This window comes from Silurus aristotelis (assembly GCF_946808225.1).
Source record: "Silurus aristotelis genome assembly, chromosome: 29".
Taxonomy (NCBI): domain Eukaryota; kingdom Metazoa; phylum Chordata; class Actinopteri; order Siluriformes; family Siluridae; genus Silurus; species Silurus aristotelis.
This window is the reverse complement of record NC_139602.1, coordinates 10,040,552-10,061,185: the sequence shown is the minus strand read 5'-3', so window position 1 is coordinate 10,061,185 and position 20,634 is coordinate 10,040,552. Positions and strand designations below refer to the sequence as shown.

Sequence of the window (20,634 nt, the reverse complement as noted above, 5' to 3'; positions counted from 1 at the left end):
CTCTAACTCACAGCTGAAACAATTGTTACATTATTGCTAATTATTTTGAAATCATTCAGAGGTAAGAACAATGGACAACATCTTCTTTATCACTTTCGGACATTTGGATTTTGTTTAATCAAAAGTTTTCCGTTACAAGCTTCTCGCGGAAGAACGTTTCGACGGTTTTTTCTTCACCACATCTGGACACACACACACACACTCACACACAGACTCTATTTACACTGGACACACACTCACACACACACTCGGATCGATTTCATGTCCCAAATCTCATAATACACACTGTACACTGTAGCCTTAACAGTAATGACACCAGCGATGTAGTGACTGTGTGCTTTATTACAGTGATACGTTTCACTCTGACCTACAGCATATTTCACGTGTGTTTTTTCAAAAAATCTGCACATTTTATCTGCACATTTTAGCATTTTTTTTTAGTTTTGCAAGCTACTAACTCTTTTCCTCACTGATTTAAAGACCAGGTGGATGTTTGTTTGATAGAAATACATACAGGCAGTTTTTTATTACCGTTGTTATAAAATGATTTAATAAGATTATAAATTGCCGTAATCAGTTACAGAGTATAAAAAGTGTCGCACGTGGTACAGACTTTTTCACACAATCTTGGAAGATGATGGAATGTTATAGACTGTTATAGACGGCTATAGACTCAAAGAGTTATAAACTGTTACAGAATGTTATAGACAGCTATAGCCAGAAAGAATTATAAAGGTTTAAGGCTTATAAACTATTATAGACACTTATAGGCTGTTGAAGAGATTTGCAGACTGCTTCAACTTGTTGGTTATAGACAATTAAATATCTGGTTGTCTGTTATAAACTGTTATAAACGAATACAAACAGTAGTAAATGAATACAGATCTCAGTTACAAACTTGTATAGATTTATTACAGTCTATATATTTGTATAAACAATTACATACTTTTTACCCTTACAGACAAACAGTTATAAACTATTACACACTGTTATAGATAGCTATAATCACAGTTATAAACTATTATTAACTGCTACAAACTATTACAGACTGTTATATACTTATAAAGACAAGTATAGACTGTTATAGATGTTCATAAAAAACATTATAGACTGTTCTAGACATACAAACAGTTATAAACTGTTACAGACCTCGACAGAATGATACTGAACATTCCAGAAAGTTATAACCTTGTTAAAGATGGTTATAGACCATTACAACCTGTTATAAAAAAAAAAAGAACGAAATATCAAATGAAAATCTTATGAACAGTTATAAACAAATTAAAAAGTTATCGACAGTTACAGACAATGATGGACGTTTATAGACGTATAAACAGTTATAGACTGTTATAGACATTTATAACTCTCTGCATGTGGCCGATCATATTTTTCTCACGGGCCAAACGAGAAGAGAATACACACATAGCTGCTTGAGGTGCACGACATTGTTTAGAAAACATTTTCACACATGGTGCCATTTTTGTGTTTCATGTAAGAAAAAAAAAAAAAAAAACTCACTTACAGGGTGACAGAAAAAGAAAATACTATCCCACAGCAAGTCCTTATCTTTCCCCTGAGAGAAATAATAATTCTACAGCAGGAGAGTAAAATCCTCACTCTTTTCTCTCCTTGTGGGAGACGGACTGAGTCGCTGTGTAATTGGGAAGCCAAATATCCCAGGATTCAACACGGGTTTCCTGGCTTCGGGTCTCTCGTTTTTCACCTAATACCCTTCATTCCCATTTTATAAGCTTTACATTCATCATTCAAAGCATTCTTATGAACTTGTATTTACATGCATATTATATGTACATATTGTATATCCTTCAAATCTTTTTTTATATAAATCCCTTTCATTAAATCCTTCATACACATAATTCTTAAAGCCTTTATAACCTTTTAAATTTTCTGTCCATATTCACACTTTATGTACTCTTTTTACACCTTATTTGAAGGATTTTGTTCTTATTGCAGCCTTCATATCTTTATATATCCATTATAACCTCCTATACACTTTTCATTGTCCATTAATAACCTGTTATACCATGTGTGTGTTCAAATACTTCTATCATTAACCCGTTCAATTTCCCAGAAATACAGGATATGCCATATAAGTTCATTTATAGTCTCCTCATTCTTCAGTTTGTGCACTAAATATATATACCACCATGTCATCTATGTTTCTATTAGAGCAGTTATAACTTCTTTATGCACAATTGTGTTTTCGACCATTTCTATAAACCTGTATTGTGAATATTGTGTTTAGGCTTCTTTATCCTCCTGCATTCACATTATAACCTCCTAAACATGCAACTTGTGCTATTCATAACCAGTTATACCATTTTTATGTCTGAAATATGCGGAAAGGTCTGTTTTTTTACACCCTTATTCTATGTTTATAGTCTACTTAAACAATTTGTGTGAATTTTTATAGCCTAGATTAATACCCTGATTATACAATTTATAACATTTGTAATCATTTTAATGCTGTTTATATCATTGCACTCTCAGACACACACTATTTATTTTGCTTTACATCCTTTATTATGACCCATTTTATTAAAAAAAGTAACACCCCATCTGTTAAAACAGGCAAACGCAGTTACATGAACGTGAAAACAGCACGTAAAATGTTTGTAGTGTCGCTAATCGCCTTGCATTTCCCCTGTCGAGAGCACAGGGAGGATTTAACACGGGGAAAAATCGCTCCATCTGCAGCCATGATGTTATCGATTGTTATGTGCCAACCGACTTGGCATTTGATGATTAGCAACTATCTTTGACGGTGAGGAAGCGGGGAGGTGAGGGAGGAGGGGGAGGTGGCCTGCCAAGGTGAGCGGATAAGGATGAACAAGCAGCGATGAGTGGTCAGTGATGAGATCACGCTCAGCATGGTTGCTCTGATATTATCATCAGAGTGTGTGTTTCCAGTTAGTTCCCACACTAATGATAATATCAGAGCAACCAATGTGAGCGTGATCTCATCACTGAACACTCTGGAATTAACAGGAACCAGCCCTTCATAGGATATATATATATATATATATTTACACGCCACAATTTTTTTTACATGCATTTATTGCAAAGCACATTTCTGTTTGACTATTTTTTTTTAAATATGAAGAAGTCCTTTCTTTACTTTAAAAAAAAAACTTCACCAATCAATTCTTTTTACTCACTAAACAATTGTTTCACTGATGCGCCAAGTTTCAAATACAGCAAAAATCCGCCATGATGCACACACTCACCAATTTAACGTTAATTTGCATAAACCATCCATATTTGTTCATGTTCAAAAGTATTCATTTAAGGTACATTTAGAACAGATACAAATGTGAAAACAATTAATTGCACCATTAAATAATGTAATTGATTGACAGTCTTTATATATATATATATATATAGAGAGAGAGAGAGAGAGAGAGAGAGAGAGAGAGAGAGAGAGAGAGAGAGAGAGAGAATGTGTTTAAAGTGTAATAAAATATATATAGAGAGAGAGAGAGAGAGAGAGAGAGAGAGAGAGAGAGAGAGAGAGAGAGAGAGAGAGAGAGAGAATGTGTTTGAAGTGTAATAAATATAGACATTTTTATGTTAAGGATTGTATAAAGTATATAAAGGGGTGCTTGTGTATGTGTAATTTAAGGATTTCTAAAATTTATATATAAAGGAATTAAGAGGTTATAAGGGCTTTTTTTATTATTATTGTACAAAGGAAATAATGAAGGGAATAACTGGGAATGTGAAAGGAGCAAATAATGAAAATAAAAAATGTGTGTGTGTGTATGTGTGTGTATGTATATATATATATATATATATATATATATATATGTGTGTGTGTGTGTGTGTGTGTGTGTGTGTGTGTGTGTGTGTGTGTACTTTCTGAACATTTTATTCAACATTAAGTTGGTAAAGATTGTATTACACAATGAAGAGAATGTAAAAAATATGTATATAGCAGCGTATAAGAAGTATCATAAATATGTTATAGCAGGTTATAACTGGACTAAGACGAGGGTTTGGGAGGTTATAATATAAATATGAAAATATGAAGATTGTATCAAAGGACAGAATCCTAAAAATAAGATTTAAAAAAGTAAAAAAACTGGAAAACATTGCAGTAGTGTATAAACGTACATGAAGACGGTGACGGCTCAATATTATACTCCGTATAATAGATCTTATTGGGGGTTATAAAGGGTGTAATAAGGGCAGTACAGTTTATAAGAAAAAAATGTATCAAATCAAAAAAATGGTTTAAATAGTGGTTTATTAAATGTACAGTACAGAGTATATGATTATTAATTACCAATTATTAATTATTAGATATTAATGAAATAAAAAGTGAGAGGTTATAATACAGATCAAGAGAAATGCAGGGAATTATATAAACAAAATTTTATAATAAATAGGTTATAAAAAGTGAAGGCTGGGTAAAAGGTATATGACATATGCAATAGGGAATAAAGTTTCTGGACACCAAACCATAAGATTTCTGTTATAATAAGCTCCATTCTTGGAGCTAGATGTTCCTCTAGATGTTGGAGTGTGCTTGTGGAGATTAGTGTGAAATTCTTTCAGCCACAAGAGTGTTAGTAAAGTCAGGTACAGATGTAGGTGAGATGAGGAGGTCTTTTAAATTCATCCCAAAAAGCGTTCAATAGGGTTTTGAGCTCTATAGCAGGAGACCTTCCACTCCAACCCATGGAAATTATATTTTAATAGAACTGGTCTACAGGTTTGGGTCTGTAAAGCTAAAATTTCAGTTTAACACTTGGAGAAAGAATCACTTTTGGATGGAAAAGTCGGGTGTCCTAATACTTTCAGCCTTGCGGTGCATTTTTTACACGTTATTTACATTTTTTAACATTCCATCGACCACAACAAACAAGAACCCAAGAAGACTGTAACCAGCATCAGTTGATAGGACGTGGCTGTCTGAACGCGACCGCACGGAAATACTTCTTTAAAGTTGTAACTATGGTTACAAGCCTTATTCAGCATTATAAGCAGAAAGGCGCTGACTCCGACTCCATCCCAAACGGCACTCGAAACCCAAAGGTCCTCCTTCTTCTCTGCAGTTTGGTGACTTTGACAGAGTGAAGGACTCACAAGGTCGTAAGTGCGCAAGTCCTCGAGTCCTCAAGGGTTTAATGTGGGGAAAAAAGAAAAAAAGTGGAACTTGCTGGCTGTTTACTGATTTGTACCGACAGTGCGGAAAGGAAGGGAAAAAGATGTTAAAGTAACAGGGAAATTCCAGCCATGTTTAACGAGCAACATCTATCAGAACTCTATATATAGAAATGAAGACGCTCGGCTGTGTTGAGCAGCTGCTCGTGACAATTCATTCTCAACACAGCGAGGATAATTACTTACGAAAAAACAAAACCAAACAGTTTGCTAGAATATCACATAAACCAACCCTTATTATCAAGAATCAGTATTAGAATGATCTTTATTGCCAAGTATTATGGGCTGCATGTATGTGAAATTTGTCATAATGTGCTGGGGCTATAAAAATATGACAAACTATAACTAGGAAATAGAATAATTAAAGAATTAAAGATAAAGACATCATTATATTCGGTTTGTGCAGGGTATGTAAAGTATACAAATAATAATGTAAGTGAGACGGTGCAATGATCATAATCATGCATGTGTACATTACAAAATCTATAACAATACATAATGCATCATAAGGTGTTACACACAATTAAGGGAAATAATTTATAGCATTGTTTAAAAATCTATACGCACTTCATTTTTTCCTTTTTAGGAGAATTTAGTCTAGTGGTTAAGAAGCAGCGCTCTCACCGCTGCGACCCGGGTTCGATCCCCGGTCAGGGAACCATCCCCAGCCACTCTCAGTGCCGGTCCCAAGCCCGGATAAATTGGGGAGGGTTGCGTTAGGAAGGGCATCCAGCGTAAAAAAACGTGCCAAATCAAACGTGCGGAGGATCCGCTGTGGCGACCCCTAACGGGAGAAGCCGAAAGAAAGTAGTAGTAGTAGTAGTATTATTTTTAACAAAATGCATAATAAGCAGTGTTTTTACCAGAAGATAAGAAATCCAGTGTGTTTACTGCATTACATCCAAATTTAAAAAACATTCATTATAGCATTTAATATAATATACATCCTTCTGAAATCTCCATAATTAACATCCATTTCACAACAATACATTCATTAAATGGAAAACAAACACACAGACAGACACACAGACAGACAGACAGACAGACAGACAGACAGACAGACAGACAGACAGACAGACAGACAGACAGATACAGAACATACATACATACAGTGCATGCATGCATGCATATATACATATAAAGGCAGACAGATAAAGACAGGAAGATACAGACAGACAGACAGACAGACAGACAGACAGACAGACAGACAGACAGACAGACAGACAGACACATAACATACATACAGTGCATGCATGCATACATACAGACAGATAGAGACAGGAAGAGACAGACAGACAGACAGACAGACAGACAGACAGACAGACAGACAGACAGACAGACAGACAGACAGACAGACAGACAGATACAGAACATACATACAGTGCATACATACATAGAAAGGCGGACAGATAGAGACAGGAAGATACAGACAGACAGACAGACAGACAGACAGACAGACAGACAGACAGACAGACAGACAGAGATAGACAGACAGACAGACAGACAGACAGACAGACAGACAGACAGACAGACAGAGATAGATAGACAGACAGACATAAGGATGTGCATACATAGACAGACAGACAGACAGACAGACAGACAGACAGATAGATAGATAGATAGATAGATACATAGATAGATTTACCCGTATTCATTATTATTATTAATAATATCAATAATATAAATAATGTTTAATAATTAATAGTGAATAACTGAAATAAAGTGTACAATCTCCAAACTGCATTACTTCTTCATTATTTATTAAATATGCTAAACATTTTTGAAAAAAAAAAACAATAGAAACAAGTCACTTTTCGACCTCGGTGACTGATGGAAAGGACTGGAGTTAATTGGCCATCAGAAGATGAGTTTAACGGTTTATTTCTAGTCGGTTAACCTTGAGTGAGACATTACTCTTCCCGGATCAGTCAACCCATCTGTCTGACTGCATCACGTTTCCGTTAGACGCTCGTCGTCTTTCTTGGTCGAGTTTTTGCAAAAGTGAAGCCTCTTGTTAGCACGGCTGCGGGTGCAGACGAAGTTTCAAATCGATTCCGACAGCTCGTGCTTGCTGTGCGAAGACAGGACGAGACCGGAGGGGGTACGCCTGAAGAGACGGCTTGTCTCCTGGGGTTTCCTTCTGCCACGGCTCGGCCGGATTAGCAAACAAGCTCCGCGATGGTGATATCTTCATGAACGTTGACTCATTAGTTATTACTTGGACCTGGATGTGAACCTGGACCCGTCACGAGTCATTAAAAAGAGACATCGACTGCAGTTTTCTGTGGGTTTTAACAGCAATGCTGAAATGTTTCGGATGGAAAATCTTCATTGAGTTGAGAGATAAAATGTGTGAGAAATGAAGAAGGAAAACATTAGTTCCTTGGCACCAAATGCATAATTATCTTTGAGATGAAAAGCACTTTGCATCTTAATGTTACAGAAAATATAATCAATATTATCATGAAGTTTGTTCCAGAACATCACGTCCCAAAGTCTCTTATTATCCTAACACAACTTTTATGTAAATGGGTTTTTTTTATCCATTTATAGCTACATTCATTTGAACAGGTTAATTCAGTAACAGAATTGCAGCTACTGCTAGATTGAAAAAAAAGTTGAAAACCAACTTACCTTCAGGAGAAACACTGATACTAAAAACTCCTTCATTTAAATGTTCATTCAACTGATCAACTTTATGATGATACATTGTTCTTTATTAAATAGGATTTTCAATACATTTAAATACATTTCTATGATGAAGACAAAGAAAAATGTCTTCTCTTTGTATACAATCAGAGAAATTCAATTCGATAAAAGTCTTTTTACTATGGACATTGTCTCAAAGCAGTTTTAAAGAGATAAAGTGGTAATCAAAGAATGTATAAGTTTGTTTCCTGTAATTGTACGTTTGTCCCTAATGAGCAACCCAGTGGTGACTATGACGAGGAAAAACTCCCTGAGACTTCATGGGAAGACACCTTAAGAGAAACCAGACTCAAAGGGAACCACATCCTTTTAATTTGGGTGATATCAAGAGTGTGATTATAGTCTTTAAAACAGAACACTGGAGAGAGAGAACTAACATGAGCACTGTAGTGTGAGATTATGAGTAATGTTCTTTCTACAGTCTTATACTGTCATTTGAGATTATGAAACCAGGAGCTACTGAGCAACTCAAAAAATAGCTCAACATTTGCGATCATCAAATCCAACACCAGCTTTTCCATGGCAGAGCCTTTAAACACTCAAAGAGGTCCAGTGTCCATATGAGAACTCCACATGAAGTGGGATCTAATTGGCGCTGGTACGTCTCTAGATGGTTCAGGATGTTTGCAGGGTCGGCATCTACTTCTTAAAGGTCCATAATCTTTATGAGGTGGAACGTGATTGGAGCTGGTGCAACCTCAGGATGCCATAGACATATATTTACATGCTGTACATACACTTCTATATTTATCTGCACTTGTCAATTTGCACAATTGCTTTTATTTGCACTTCGGTTAGATGCTAAACTGCTGGAGGTTATTATAAGAGCAGATGTGGACTAGATGTTCAAAAAGAAGAACATACCAATCTTAGGGTCAGGGGTCCAGAAACAATCATCCATACAGTGTAGCTAACTTTATTTTAGTCTTATATTGTCTTCATACGAGTGTTAGCACTTCAACAATCAGTTCCTGGCTACCTTCTTGTCGAGATCAGCAGGGGTTTTAGCTCATTGTAACTCAAATAGCCACTCTGTGCAACAGTGGTGAACAGAAAAGCAGTTCAAAATGCACACATCACAGCACAAGAACAGGAATCTGAGGCTACACAGTGAGCACACACTCATCCAATGATGGGAAAAATGTCTAATTTCTCGACACCTTTATTTTGTTCTTCTCATATCCCAGAATGCATCAGAGTCTGTTGCAAACTGCGCTAGTCACTTCTCCGTCTGCCTTTGTTTTCCTCCGAGTGGCAATCCAATAAAGAGGACCGAGGCGTGACAGAACGAGTGAGAGATTCTTCATTTCTCTGGCAGCAAAACAAAAAACAAAGCAATAGCAATTGAGAGAACAGCTAAAGAGAGAGGGAGTGATAGATAGGCAGATAGATGAGGAGAGAGAGAGAGAGAGAGAGGAAGAGGGAGTGAGATAAAAGACCAGTACCAGCTCTAATGGAGTTTAGAGCCATAGCAGGAGGAATGATGCTGGTGTTGAAGTCAGTGTTAAAGCAACAAACAAACACCACCAAATGATTGATTTATTACCCATGATGGAGGAGGGATGGAGGAGTGATGGAGGAGTGATGGATGAGTGATGGAGGACTGATTGAGGAGTGATGGAGAAGTGATGATATTGTGAAGAAGGAGTGATGGAATGGATAAGTGATAAAGGAGTAATGAAGAGGTGAAGAGGGAGAAATGAAGCCGTGATGGAGGAGCAATGAAGAATTGGTGGAGGAGTGATGAAAGAGTAATAGAGGACTGATGGAAAGGTAATGGAGGCGAAGTAAAGGAGTGATGGTCAAGTGATGGAATTAAAGAGTGATGAAGTGGTAACAGAGACATGATAGTCAAGTGATGGAATGAAGGCATGATGGAAGAGTACTGAAGCAGAGTAATAGAGAAATGATGAAGAAGTGATGGAAGAGTGATAAACCAGTGATGGAGAAGTGATGGAGGAGTAATAGAGAAGTGATAAAGGAGTGATGGAGGAGTTATAAAACTGTGATGGAGAAGTGATAGAGGTGTAATAAAGAAGTGATAGAGGAGTGACAAAGCAGTGATGGAGGAGTGATAAAGCAGTAAAAAAAGAAGTAATAGAAGAGTGATGGAGGAGTGATAAACCAGTGATGAAGAAGTGATGGAGGAGTGATAAAGTAGTGATGAAGTGATGGAGGAATGACAAAGCAGTGATGGAGGAGTGAGAAAGTAGTCATAAAGACGTGATGGAGAAGTAATTGAGGAGTTATAAAACATTGATGGAGAAGTGATGGAGGTGTGATAAAGAAGTAATGGAGGTGTGATAAAGAAGTGATGAAGGAGTGATAAAGCAGTGATGGTGAAGTGATAGAGGATTGCTTAAGTGGTGATAGAGGTCTGATTGTGGATTAATGGAGAAGTGGTAGAGAAATTATAAATGAATGATGAAGTGATTATGGAGTAATTAAATACATTTGTGATGGAGTGGTAATGAAGGAGTGATTGAGGGGTGATGGAGGTGTGATTGTGAATGAATAGCGGAGTGATGTAGGAGTGATTAAAAATTGAGGCAATTAATGAGTGATAGAGGAGTAATGAAACAGTGATTGAGAAGTGATGAAGGAGTAATAGAGTAATAGAAAATTGACAGAAGAGTGGTGGAGGAGTGATGAAGGAGTGATTGAAGAGAAGAGGGATTGTGGCTGAGCATCAGATACAGCAATCCTGACTAACTAACGTCTTTATTCCTAATCTCTCAGATACCTGGTGAAGCAAAAATATTCGGACACCCAACTTTTTCAGCCACATGTGGTTCTTCTCTAAACTGTACATGGTTTTATCAGATGTCTTCAGATGCTGGAGCATGACATTTTCCCTTCACTTGAACTAGGAGACCCAAACCCTGTTCCAGCACGACAATTCCCTCTGTGCACAAAGCCAGCTCCAGAACTTTCCATGAGTTGGAGTGAAAGATCTTCTGCTATAGCGTTCTAAACCCTACTGAACACATTTGGAATGAATGTGAACACTGACTGCACCCCAGGCTTCCTCACCTTCTCACTTACATCAGCACCTGACTTCACTAATACCCTTGTGTCTGAATAAACTCTAATCTCCACAAAATCTAGTGGAACATCTTCTCAGAAGAGTGGTGAGGACGGAAAATAAGAAAAGGATGAAAAAAATACAGAGACTGAGACCAGTGACAAACACATTCATCACACCCAAAATCTTCGATGTGCCACAACGCTGAGGGCCAAATTTATAATGATTATTATAAAGAAAGACAAAAAATGAAAGAATGTCAAAAAAAAGAAAGAATCGTGAGGGGAAAAGTTCATCATATCTGTTTCAGGCGGTTGCATCAGCGCATACAGCAGACGCTAAGCGCTTTGGCCTGATCCGGCAGGGAAAATCCTCCCCTTGTTTATCAGGAGATGGGCAACGAGAGAAAGACGTGCGAGTACTCAAAAAAAAAAAAAAAAACAAGGAATATATATATTTGCTTAAGGACAAGGCGTTTTTTTTTTTTTCCTTTTTTGTAAAACAGGGCCAAACGTGTGGAGATAATCGTTTTCTGATTCGAGCAGTAATGTCAGATTTTTCTCATATATTTTTTTCTCTCATCTTTTTTTTTTCTCTAAGGCTGGTAATAACATATTGCAGTACACGGCGTCACCGAGTCAGAACACAGGCGGCGTGGGGCTCTGAGACGTGTGCTCACGTGCACTCAGGCAAAGGCTCATCGGAACATAAATAGCAAACACCATACTGACACACACACACACACACACACACACACACACACACACACACACACACACACATTATGCCACCATTGTCTGCTGAAGGAACACCATACATTTAAAAAATGCTTACTTCTTTACGATGTCCAGTCTAATTGCTTATAACCGCTTATAACACTTATAATAATAGTACATGTTGCTACAGTAATGAGTGACAAACAGTCAGGAAATACATCGTCATTTTCATTGTAGAGAAACTTTTACTTCACTCCAATTAAATGTGTACAATTTTACTTTCAGTTAAGCAATGATGGAAGACTGATGCAAGAGTTATGGAGGAGTGATGGAATGGATGAGTGATAAAGGATTAATGGAGAGGCGATGGAGGAGTAGTGAAGCATTAATGAAAGAGTGATGGAGGACTAATGGAAGAATAATGGAGAAGTGATGGAGGAGTAATAAAGCAGTGATGGAGGAGTGATAGAGGAGTTATGAAGAAGTGATGGAGGAGTAATGAAGAAGTAAAGAAGGAGTGAAAGAAGAGTGATGGAGGACTAATGGAAGAATGATGAGGAGTGATGAAGAAGTGATGGAAGAGTAATGAAGAAGTAATGAAGGAATAATGAAAAAGTGATGGAGAAGTGATGGAAGCATCATGGAGGAGTGATGGAAGAGTGATGGAGGAGTAATGGAAGAGTGACGGAGAAGTGATGGAAGAGTAATGGAGATGTAATAGAGGAATAATAAAAAAGTGATGGAAGAGTAATGGAGGAGTGATGGAGGAGTAATGAGAAAATGATGTAGGAGTGTTGGAATAGATGAGTGATAAAGGATTAATAGAGAACTGATGGAGGAGAAGTAAAGCATTGATGAAAGTGTGATGGAGGACTAATGGAACAATGATGAGGAGTAATGGAGGAGTAATGAAGAAGCTGTGTGTGTGTGTGTGTGTGTGTGTGTGTGTGTGTGTGTGTGTGTGTGTGTGTGTGTTGCCACACTTTGACATTATGGGTATTGAGTGTAGATTATGAGGAAAAGAATCCAGAATGACTGTAGTGTATGTATCTATATCTACTGTATATTGATGCTTAGTTTCAAGTTCTCAAAGTCCTTTTGAAAGCTTCATTGCCTCACTAGCTAACATATCTCTAAATATCACATGATTGGAGAAGGTGAACTAACCATATAGATGGAACTGTATGTGAGAGGGGTTGGCTCCAATCTTACCTGCATATCTCCGGATCCTGGAGATGTACAGTTCCTGGAGGTACGGGAGATCAACTTTTCAGCAGTGTGGATGACATCCTGAAGCTTGGCTTGCCCCTGGCTGTAGCTGCAGCAAACCAGACCGTGGTGGCGGATGTGAGGATAGATCCGATGATGGCAATGTAGAAGTTTACCAACATCCTTCAGCTCTTGAGCTGCTGCAGGAAATACATCCTCTGCTAAGCCTTTTTGGTGAGGGAGCTGATGTTCTGCTCCCACTTGACCTCCTGGGTAATGGTGGTGCCCAGGAAGCAGAAGGACTCGACAGATGTCACCGGAGAGTCACAGAGGATGTCATCTCCACTGTCTTGAGAGAGTTGAGCTCCAGGTTTTTCATGCTGCACCATGACACCAGACGGTCCATCTCATTCCTGTAGGCCGACTCGTCCCCATCAGAGATAAAGCCGATGAGGGTGGTATTATCAGCAAACTTCAGGAGTTTGGCAGACTGGTGAATAGATGAGCAGCCGTTGGTGTACAGGGAGAATAGCAGAGGAGAAAGGACACAGCCTTGGGGGATCCAGTGATGATGTTATTAGAGTCAGAGATGTCACATACTGCCATCTGTCTGTAAGGAAGTCCGTGATCCAACTGCACATGGAGTCAGGCACATTCAGCTGGGAGAGCTTGTCTCTGAACAGAGCTGGGAAGATCGTGTTGAAGGCAGATCTGAAGTCTACAAACAGTATCCTGGCGTAGGATCCTGGGGAGTCTAGATGTTGGAGGATGAAGTTGAGGGCCATGTTCAGGTCTGTCAACACAAGGCACTAAAAAGACTTCATAACCACAGGGTGTCAGGGTGACGGGTCTGTAATCATTAAGTCCTGTGATACTTGTCTTTTTGTGGACTGGGACAATGGCTGAGGTCTTGAAGCAGGCTGGCACATGGCAGGTCTCCAGTGAGGTATTAAAAATGTCTGTGAACACTAGAGACATGATGATTGGTTGTTTCAGGGTGGAGGGGGAGACAGAGTCCGGGGCCTGTAGCCTCGTGGGTGTTCAGACGTCGAAACAGTCTATTCACATGTTCCTCTTTGAAGGTGAGAGGTGTAAGAGGTGGGGGGAGAGGTGGGGGGAGGCCGCTAAGGTGCAAAGACGTGTGGGTAATCCAGGTATGGAAATGTAGGAGGGGGGCAACTGCTGTTCAATGGCTGCTGGTGGGTTTTTTACTTGCTTTTTTACATTCATAAGTGCTTTTTAATGCATCGTCTGTGAATTCTAGACGTGTCTATGAGGGCAGCATTAAGGTTCCGAAACTTCTGGAAGAACTTCCAAAGCTCGTTTCAGAGGTCTGACCTCACGTCTGAGCTAAAGAGTTCATTTGTCTAAAGTCGTAGAAAGGAACACAGAGGATAAAGGAAGAGAAAAGGCAGTTCATTAACAATCCTTTAAAGAAGCCTGTCGATACTCAATTGTGCGATTGAATCTGTCAGAACGGCGTTCATTTACTTTCGATTGCTTTAGAAGATGTCGAGGCCTGGAGTGATTTGAAAGTCAACCAGAGAGAGAGACTAAAGGATTACGCTTAATAGACTATTTTTTTCATCACGTGGGTGTTTGGACACCTAATGGTTTTCTATCGGAATTGAGAAACATATTTATCCTTTCACGCTGACTTCAAGATGAAGGCATGTAGAGCAATGCTGTGTTTATTCCAAATAAATGTATCATGAAGCAGACTAAGATGGATGTTCCACATTTACTACCTTCAGCGTTGGATGATTTTACAACACATTATAATCTGCAGCATCTGCAGAGCCAATCAGATGTATGAGGTGGTGGTTATGATCAGATCTTTGGATTTTTAGACAAATATCCTGGCAAAACTTCAAAGAAAAGAAAATTGCGGTTTAAGTGATGAGAATCGATAAGCTAACTGTGGTCATGTGCAGAAATATTGGCCCTCTTTATTCAAACAGGAAATAATTAAAAGAAGATTATATTAATTCTAAGCATTGTGTATAGTGAGATAAAATTATTTTTATTTTTTTTATTATTATCAGTATTATTATTATTGCATTAATTAATATAATAAATAATAATTGATTAAAAAAATCCCTTTTAATTATAATATATTATAATAAATAAAAAAGTCATTTTTATTTAGATTAACTTCTATTTATTTATTTAATTTGAATTTCTCTTTTCTCTCTCTCTCTTTTTTATTTTTTTTATTTTTTTATTTATTTATTTTTTTTTTGTGGAAAATAGAGGAGAATTTAGCCACTCCCCCTTTTCCCCCAAATACCCCGAAGGCTCGGCGCAGTGCAGGACCTCTTTTTGTTTGTTTCCAGACGTCGTTCAGTGATTTATCACACGGCCGGCTGTCAGCGGGGGGGATTTTTGAGACGTGTAATTGTGACATGCATGTCTGACCTTGGAGCTCCTGAAAGGCCACAGCATCATCAGTCCGAGATGGCAGGAAGTGAGCGAGCAAGCGAGGGAGTGAGTGAGTGAGTGAGTGAGTGAGCAGCAGAGGGAGAGAGAAAGAGAGTGAGAAGTGGTAGAAAAAGAGAGAGAGAGAGAGAGAGAGAGAGAGAGAGAGAGAGAGAGAGAGAGAGAGAGAGAGAGAGAGCAAACAAGAGGCCACCTGTTCCTGCTTTCTGACCCTCATCAGCAACATATTTCACAAATTAGAAGTTTCATCAGTGTGCACGCTAATAACTATGATTACGACACATGCTCGAGACAGGATGAGACAGAGGGAGAAAGGCAATCCTGAAGCACCTCATTTCTGAGTCAGGGGGAAAAAATTCAACCCTGAGATGGCATGCGTTCTGATTAAAAAAATAAATAAACTTTACAACTACAGATCATGTGTTAATGAGGACGCAGAGGGGGAGTGGATTTTACCAAAGTGGGCGACTTAGAAAATGTAAAAGACCATTTTAATGTCTATTGTATATATATAACGTACTGTAAATGGTACAGTTCTGTGTTTCCTCCCTCTAGGAAAGTTACAAGTCACTCTGGATGCTAGGTTGGTTATTGGGTTGTTATTATTTTTTTGTTATAAAATCCAAACTATTTATGCTTTATTAAAAAACCCTAAATTGAAAAACCAAAATACAACAAGAAGAGCATCATATTTTTATAAATAGTTATAAGCTCACCTTTTTTTTTTTGTGCTTTTTTTTTTGTGTTTAAAAAAAAGAAGGCATTGAAGTTGTTGCTTTTAACAGCGTTCAACCTCACACAGAAATCAGGATTGCTTCTGAGTAATAAATAAAGTAAAAAAAAAAAAAAACAAGTAAAAAAATCTAAAGACAAGATACAGGGGTCACATGGTAATTATACAGTAGTGAAAATATGACGTACACTAACGCTTAGACAAAAAGTTACTGTCTATTGGTTTGTTAGATCGTTTTATTATTATTATTATTATTATTATTATTATTATTATTATTATTATTATTATTATTATTATCAGTAGTAGTAGTGGTATTAGTAGTAAACTGTGTAATTAATCCAGTGTATATTCGGACCCCATTAAATGATCAAGTTATTTATATTTACATATTCTAACAAGAATAAAAGCATTAAAAAAAAAGTTTCTGACACCGAATGTCCATTCACTATAGTTCTATCATTAGTAAAGTTATGAACAGTTCACTGAAGGAGCTTGAATGCAATACTGTTCATGGCAGACTGTTTATATTAATTACAGTCCAATTTTCATTTTTATGGTTCTTGAGCTTAATTGTAACCTCATGGATCTTTAGGTTTTTAATGTAGACCCATCCTCAGCTGCAGATCATGGCTTCCATCTGATGAGAGCGCCATCGTGATGTAGGGCATCAGGATAAATCAGGAAGGTCTGGAGAGCAGAACAGGAGATGATCATTGGTACCTCAGGAGTATGTGAAACTCATTTTTAAGCTTCAGGGTGACCTTGGAGTCTTGCTGAAGCAGGGCCAGGAGTTTGGATATCGATAAATTTGGGGGAAAAGCCCCAGCGGAAATGTCGATCAGTGGTGGAAAATGTTTCATCTTGCCAGACGTGTGGCCTGAGGTGAGATCTGGGGTTAAGCCAGCAGGTGGATTCGACCACGAAACACTTCAGACCGATCGAGTGGCAATTAATCAGAAAAAAGGTTTACGATTATCTAATTAATACCCATCGAATAGTAAATCAATCGCCATCAGTGTAAGTGTCCTGAATGCAATGATTGTCTTTAAGTTCACTTCCCACAAACGTATTAGCGGTGTGATGGATTTATCATAGCATTTATTTATCATATGCAAACACGCTGCAGATATTCTGGATTTCGAGTTGGTGCGTGAACTTATAAGTGATTTATTTCAACATTTCTACATGCGCTTCTGTCTCTCGCAGTAAATCTCCTCGACACCTCCACCATAGCCGGAGACTGGGGCTGGATGACGTATCCATCACACGGGGTAAGACACCTGCACTCACTTACACCTTCTCCACCTTACGACTGCTTATAAATATTTATACATACTTCACTGTGGGCTATTTCTCCTTGTAATGTCATGCCGGGGTTTTTATTAGGGTTTTTATGAGTTTTAAAATGAAAATTATCTATCTATCTGTCTGTGTCTGTCTGTCTGTCTGTCTGTCTGTCTGTCTGTCTGTCTATCTATCTATCTATCTATCTATCTATCTATCTATCTATCTATCTATCTATCTATCTATCTATCTATCTATCTATCTATCTATTAAAAGATGCCAATAAGTGTGTTGTTCACTTTTCATCCTGCTTTCACACACACTCTTTCACACTCTCCTTTTCTGTCGCTCTCTCTCCCTCATTTTTCTCAATCTCTCTCACACACACACACACACACACACACACACACACACACACACACAACACACACACACACACACACTGCCTCCTCACACAGCCTCACTTGTCACTTTGACATGCTATTCAACAACCTTACATGAGGAAACTGATAGACAGAGAAAGAGAGAGAGAGAGAGAGAGAGAGAGAGAGAGAGAGAGAGAGAGAGAGAGAGAGAGAGAGAGAGAGAGAGGGGGAGACAGGCAGACAAACCAAGTGGCTGGGACAGACAGAGGATAAGGCCAAGAGACAGAGGGATAGACAGAGATAGAGAGAGAAACTAAGAAAGAAAAAAAAGACAAAGTAAGAAAGACAGAGAGATGTAAAGAGATAGGAATAGAGTGACAGACATATAGAGACAAATATAGTGAAAGACAGAGAAAGAGACAGACTGAACTGATATAGACCAACCCCCAAAAGACAGTGATACAAAAAGCTAGAGACAGAAAGAGAGAGAAATGCAGACAAAGAGATGGAGACAGGTGACTACAGTGAAAAAGATAAAAGAGTCGGAAATAAATTAAGATGTAATTAAATATTAAAAGAGCGACAGACAGACAGACAGACAGACAGACAGACAGACAGACAGACAGACAGACAGACAGACAGATATTGATCAAGAGAAACAGAAAAAGAGACAGTAGTAGAAAAAGACAGACAAAAAAAGAGAAAAATATTGATTAAAAGAAATACATTTTAAAGAAAAACACAGTTGAAGAAATAAAGTGATGACAGACAGACAGACAGACAGACAGACAGACAGACAGACAGACAGACAGACAGACAGACAGACAGACGGTGATAGATTAAAAAAAAGGAAAAAAGTCAAAGAGCAGGACAGACAAAGATGAAAATAAATGAGAAGAGAGTCACAGATAGACACTAATCGAAATAGCGAGAGAAAGACAGAAAGACAAAGTGAAAGAGACAGACGGTAACAGAAAGAGAGAGAGAGAGAGAGAGAGAGAGAGAGAGAGATAGAGAGAGAGAGAGAGAGAGAGAGAGAGAAAGAAAGAAAGAAAGAAAGAAAGAAAGAAAGAAAGAAAGAAAGAAAGAAAGAAAGAAAGAAAGAAAGAAAGAAAGAAAGAAAGAACACACATTCCGTAGCAGCGAAAATCAGTCCACAGATAATTTTTAGACACCATTTTGTACAAAAAGTCACCCTGCTAAACAGTCTTCCTGCAATGTCTCTCATCTTTCAGATGGAAAATAAACGAAAGCATGCTTCCATCTTGTATTTAGCCTCCATTACAGCTTCCACACGGATTGTAGGACAGACACCAACATGTCCATTCCCTCCGCAGCGTCTTGCAATCACCCTGACACCAGGACAAGCTGAACACATCCCACAGTGGACACCTTCATAACATAAACATCAGAATTTAGTTATTTATTCAAATATATGTCTGGCTACATGGTGGTGCCCTTGTCTGGGTCGCACGTGCCGCAGGTGCACCGAAAAAAAACGGTGTCCTGATCGTATCACATTTATAGATCTTTATAGATCTGTGTATATCTTTTATATCTTTATATTCTTAATTTTATTATTTTTATATAGTTCTTTTATACCTCATACTTATTTATCTGCCTTCTTTTCTTTTTCCCCCATCCTATTCCCTCATGCCGGACCGTCGTAAAAAGCATTTCACTGCATGTCGTACCCTGTATGTATGTGTATGTGATGAATAAAATTTGATTTGATTTTGTATCAGTCACAAGGTTTCTGAGAAGGACGGTAAGGAAAATATGGCACCTGAGACGAATCCGGGTGGCACTTTGCACCTGAACACGAGCTGAGGCTCTGAGGTGTCTTGCATGCAGCAGGACTTTTCATTCTTTCCTCCCTTTCTGGAAAAACCTGTCGGTAGTTTAAATGGATTTATCAATCAAACCACATCCAAATTTATACGGATAAAAAAAAAAGTCACACTGGTGCGAAACTAGGCTTCGTTACCTCCTCGACAGGTCACGTGATCGAATCGCGATTTCCTGTTTCTGGTTACAGCTCGTTAGCACTGGTATTTTAGGTTCTAGGGTTTTTAGTGCGTCACGATCACAGCTTCGGTGTTGTGTTTTTACTTTCTGTGATAATCCACTTTCATTTTGCTGCCACTATTAGCTCCAAGATTCATGACAGAACATTTATTCACTTACATTTCTGATCTGAAAAAAAAAAAAAACATCTTTCCAGAAGAGTGGAACTTACTGTTACAGCGAATGGGATTAAATGTGGAATTGGATGCCCAAAAAGCAGCACCAACCTTTTTCGGATTTCTTTATTTCTATTGCAACAAAAAAGGCAAAAGCTCACGAGAACTGGACAATGAATGAGTGGAAGGAAGTTCTGAAGACATTTTTGGCTCTAACAGAAGATCTTGTGTAAGATGGAGAACAGGAGAGAAGATGTGATCAGACTATCTCACCCCTACAGTTACACATGGAGGTGGAAGCGTAATGTTTTGGGGTTGTTTTGAAGCAGTGTTTGAAGCAGAAGGTTGAAGACATTCTGGAACGTGAGAACCAACATGGTGACCATTCCATACTTCAACACCATGCAGTTCCATCTGGAATGTGGCTCATTGGAAGCGAACTCACCGTGCAACAAGACGATGAGCCGAAGCGACAAATAGGTCCAGGTCTGTAGGTGTTATCTAAAGAGTAACATATCGTCTGGAGTGATATCTATAAAGGAACGACCTGCTCAGTCACCGCACATAAATCCTACTGAACTGCTCTGGGAGAAACTGGATCTTAAAGAAATGTTCATCTAGTGAAGAACATCTTTGGCGAGTTTTACAAAAGTATTTCAGTTAAATGTTTGGAGAAACAAACTGTCCTGTTGTGTAAAACTATCTAAGGGAAAATGTTTCAATGAACACAAGACAGAACATCTGGACATTTATGGATTTGAGTGCAAATGTAGGTACCAAATTC

At 38.2% G+C, this 20,634-nt stretch overlaps 1 protein-coding gene across 2 annotated transcripts in view; it reads left to right on the top strand.

Annotated features, from left to right (window-relative positions):
- Window positions 1-20,634, top strand: part of epha8 (eph receptor A8) — an 83,660-nt gene that overhangs the window by 8,347 nt on the left and 54,679 nt on the right. For both annotated transcript variants that reach the window (XM_083535260.1, XM_083535259.1), the window contains exon 2: window positions 17,225-17,289. In XM_083535260.1, the coding sequence (XP_083391386.1) occupies window positions 17,225-17,289 (65 nt within the window). The remainder of the gene's footprint in view (window positions 1-17,224; window positions 17,290-20,634) is intronic.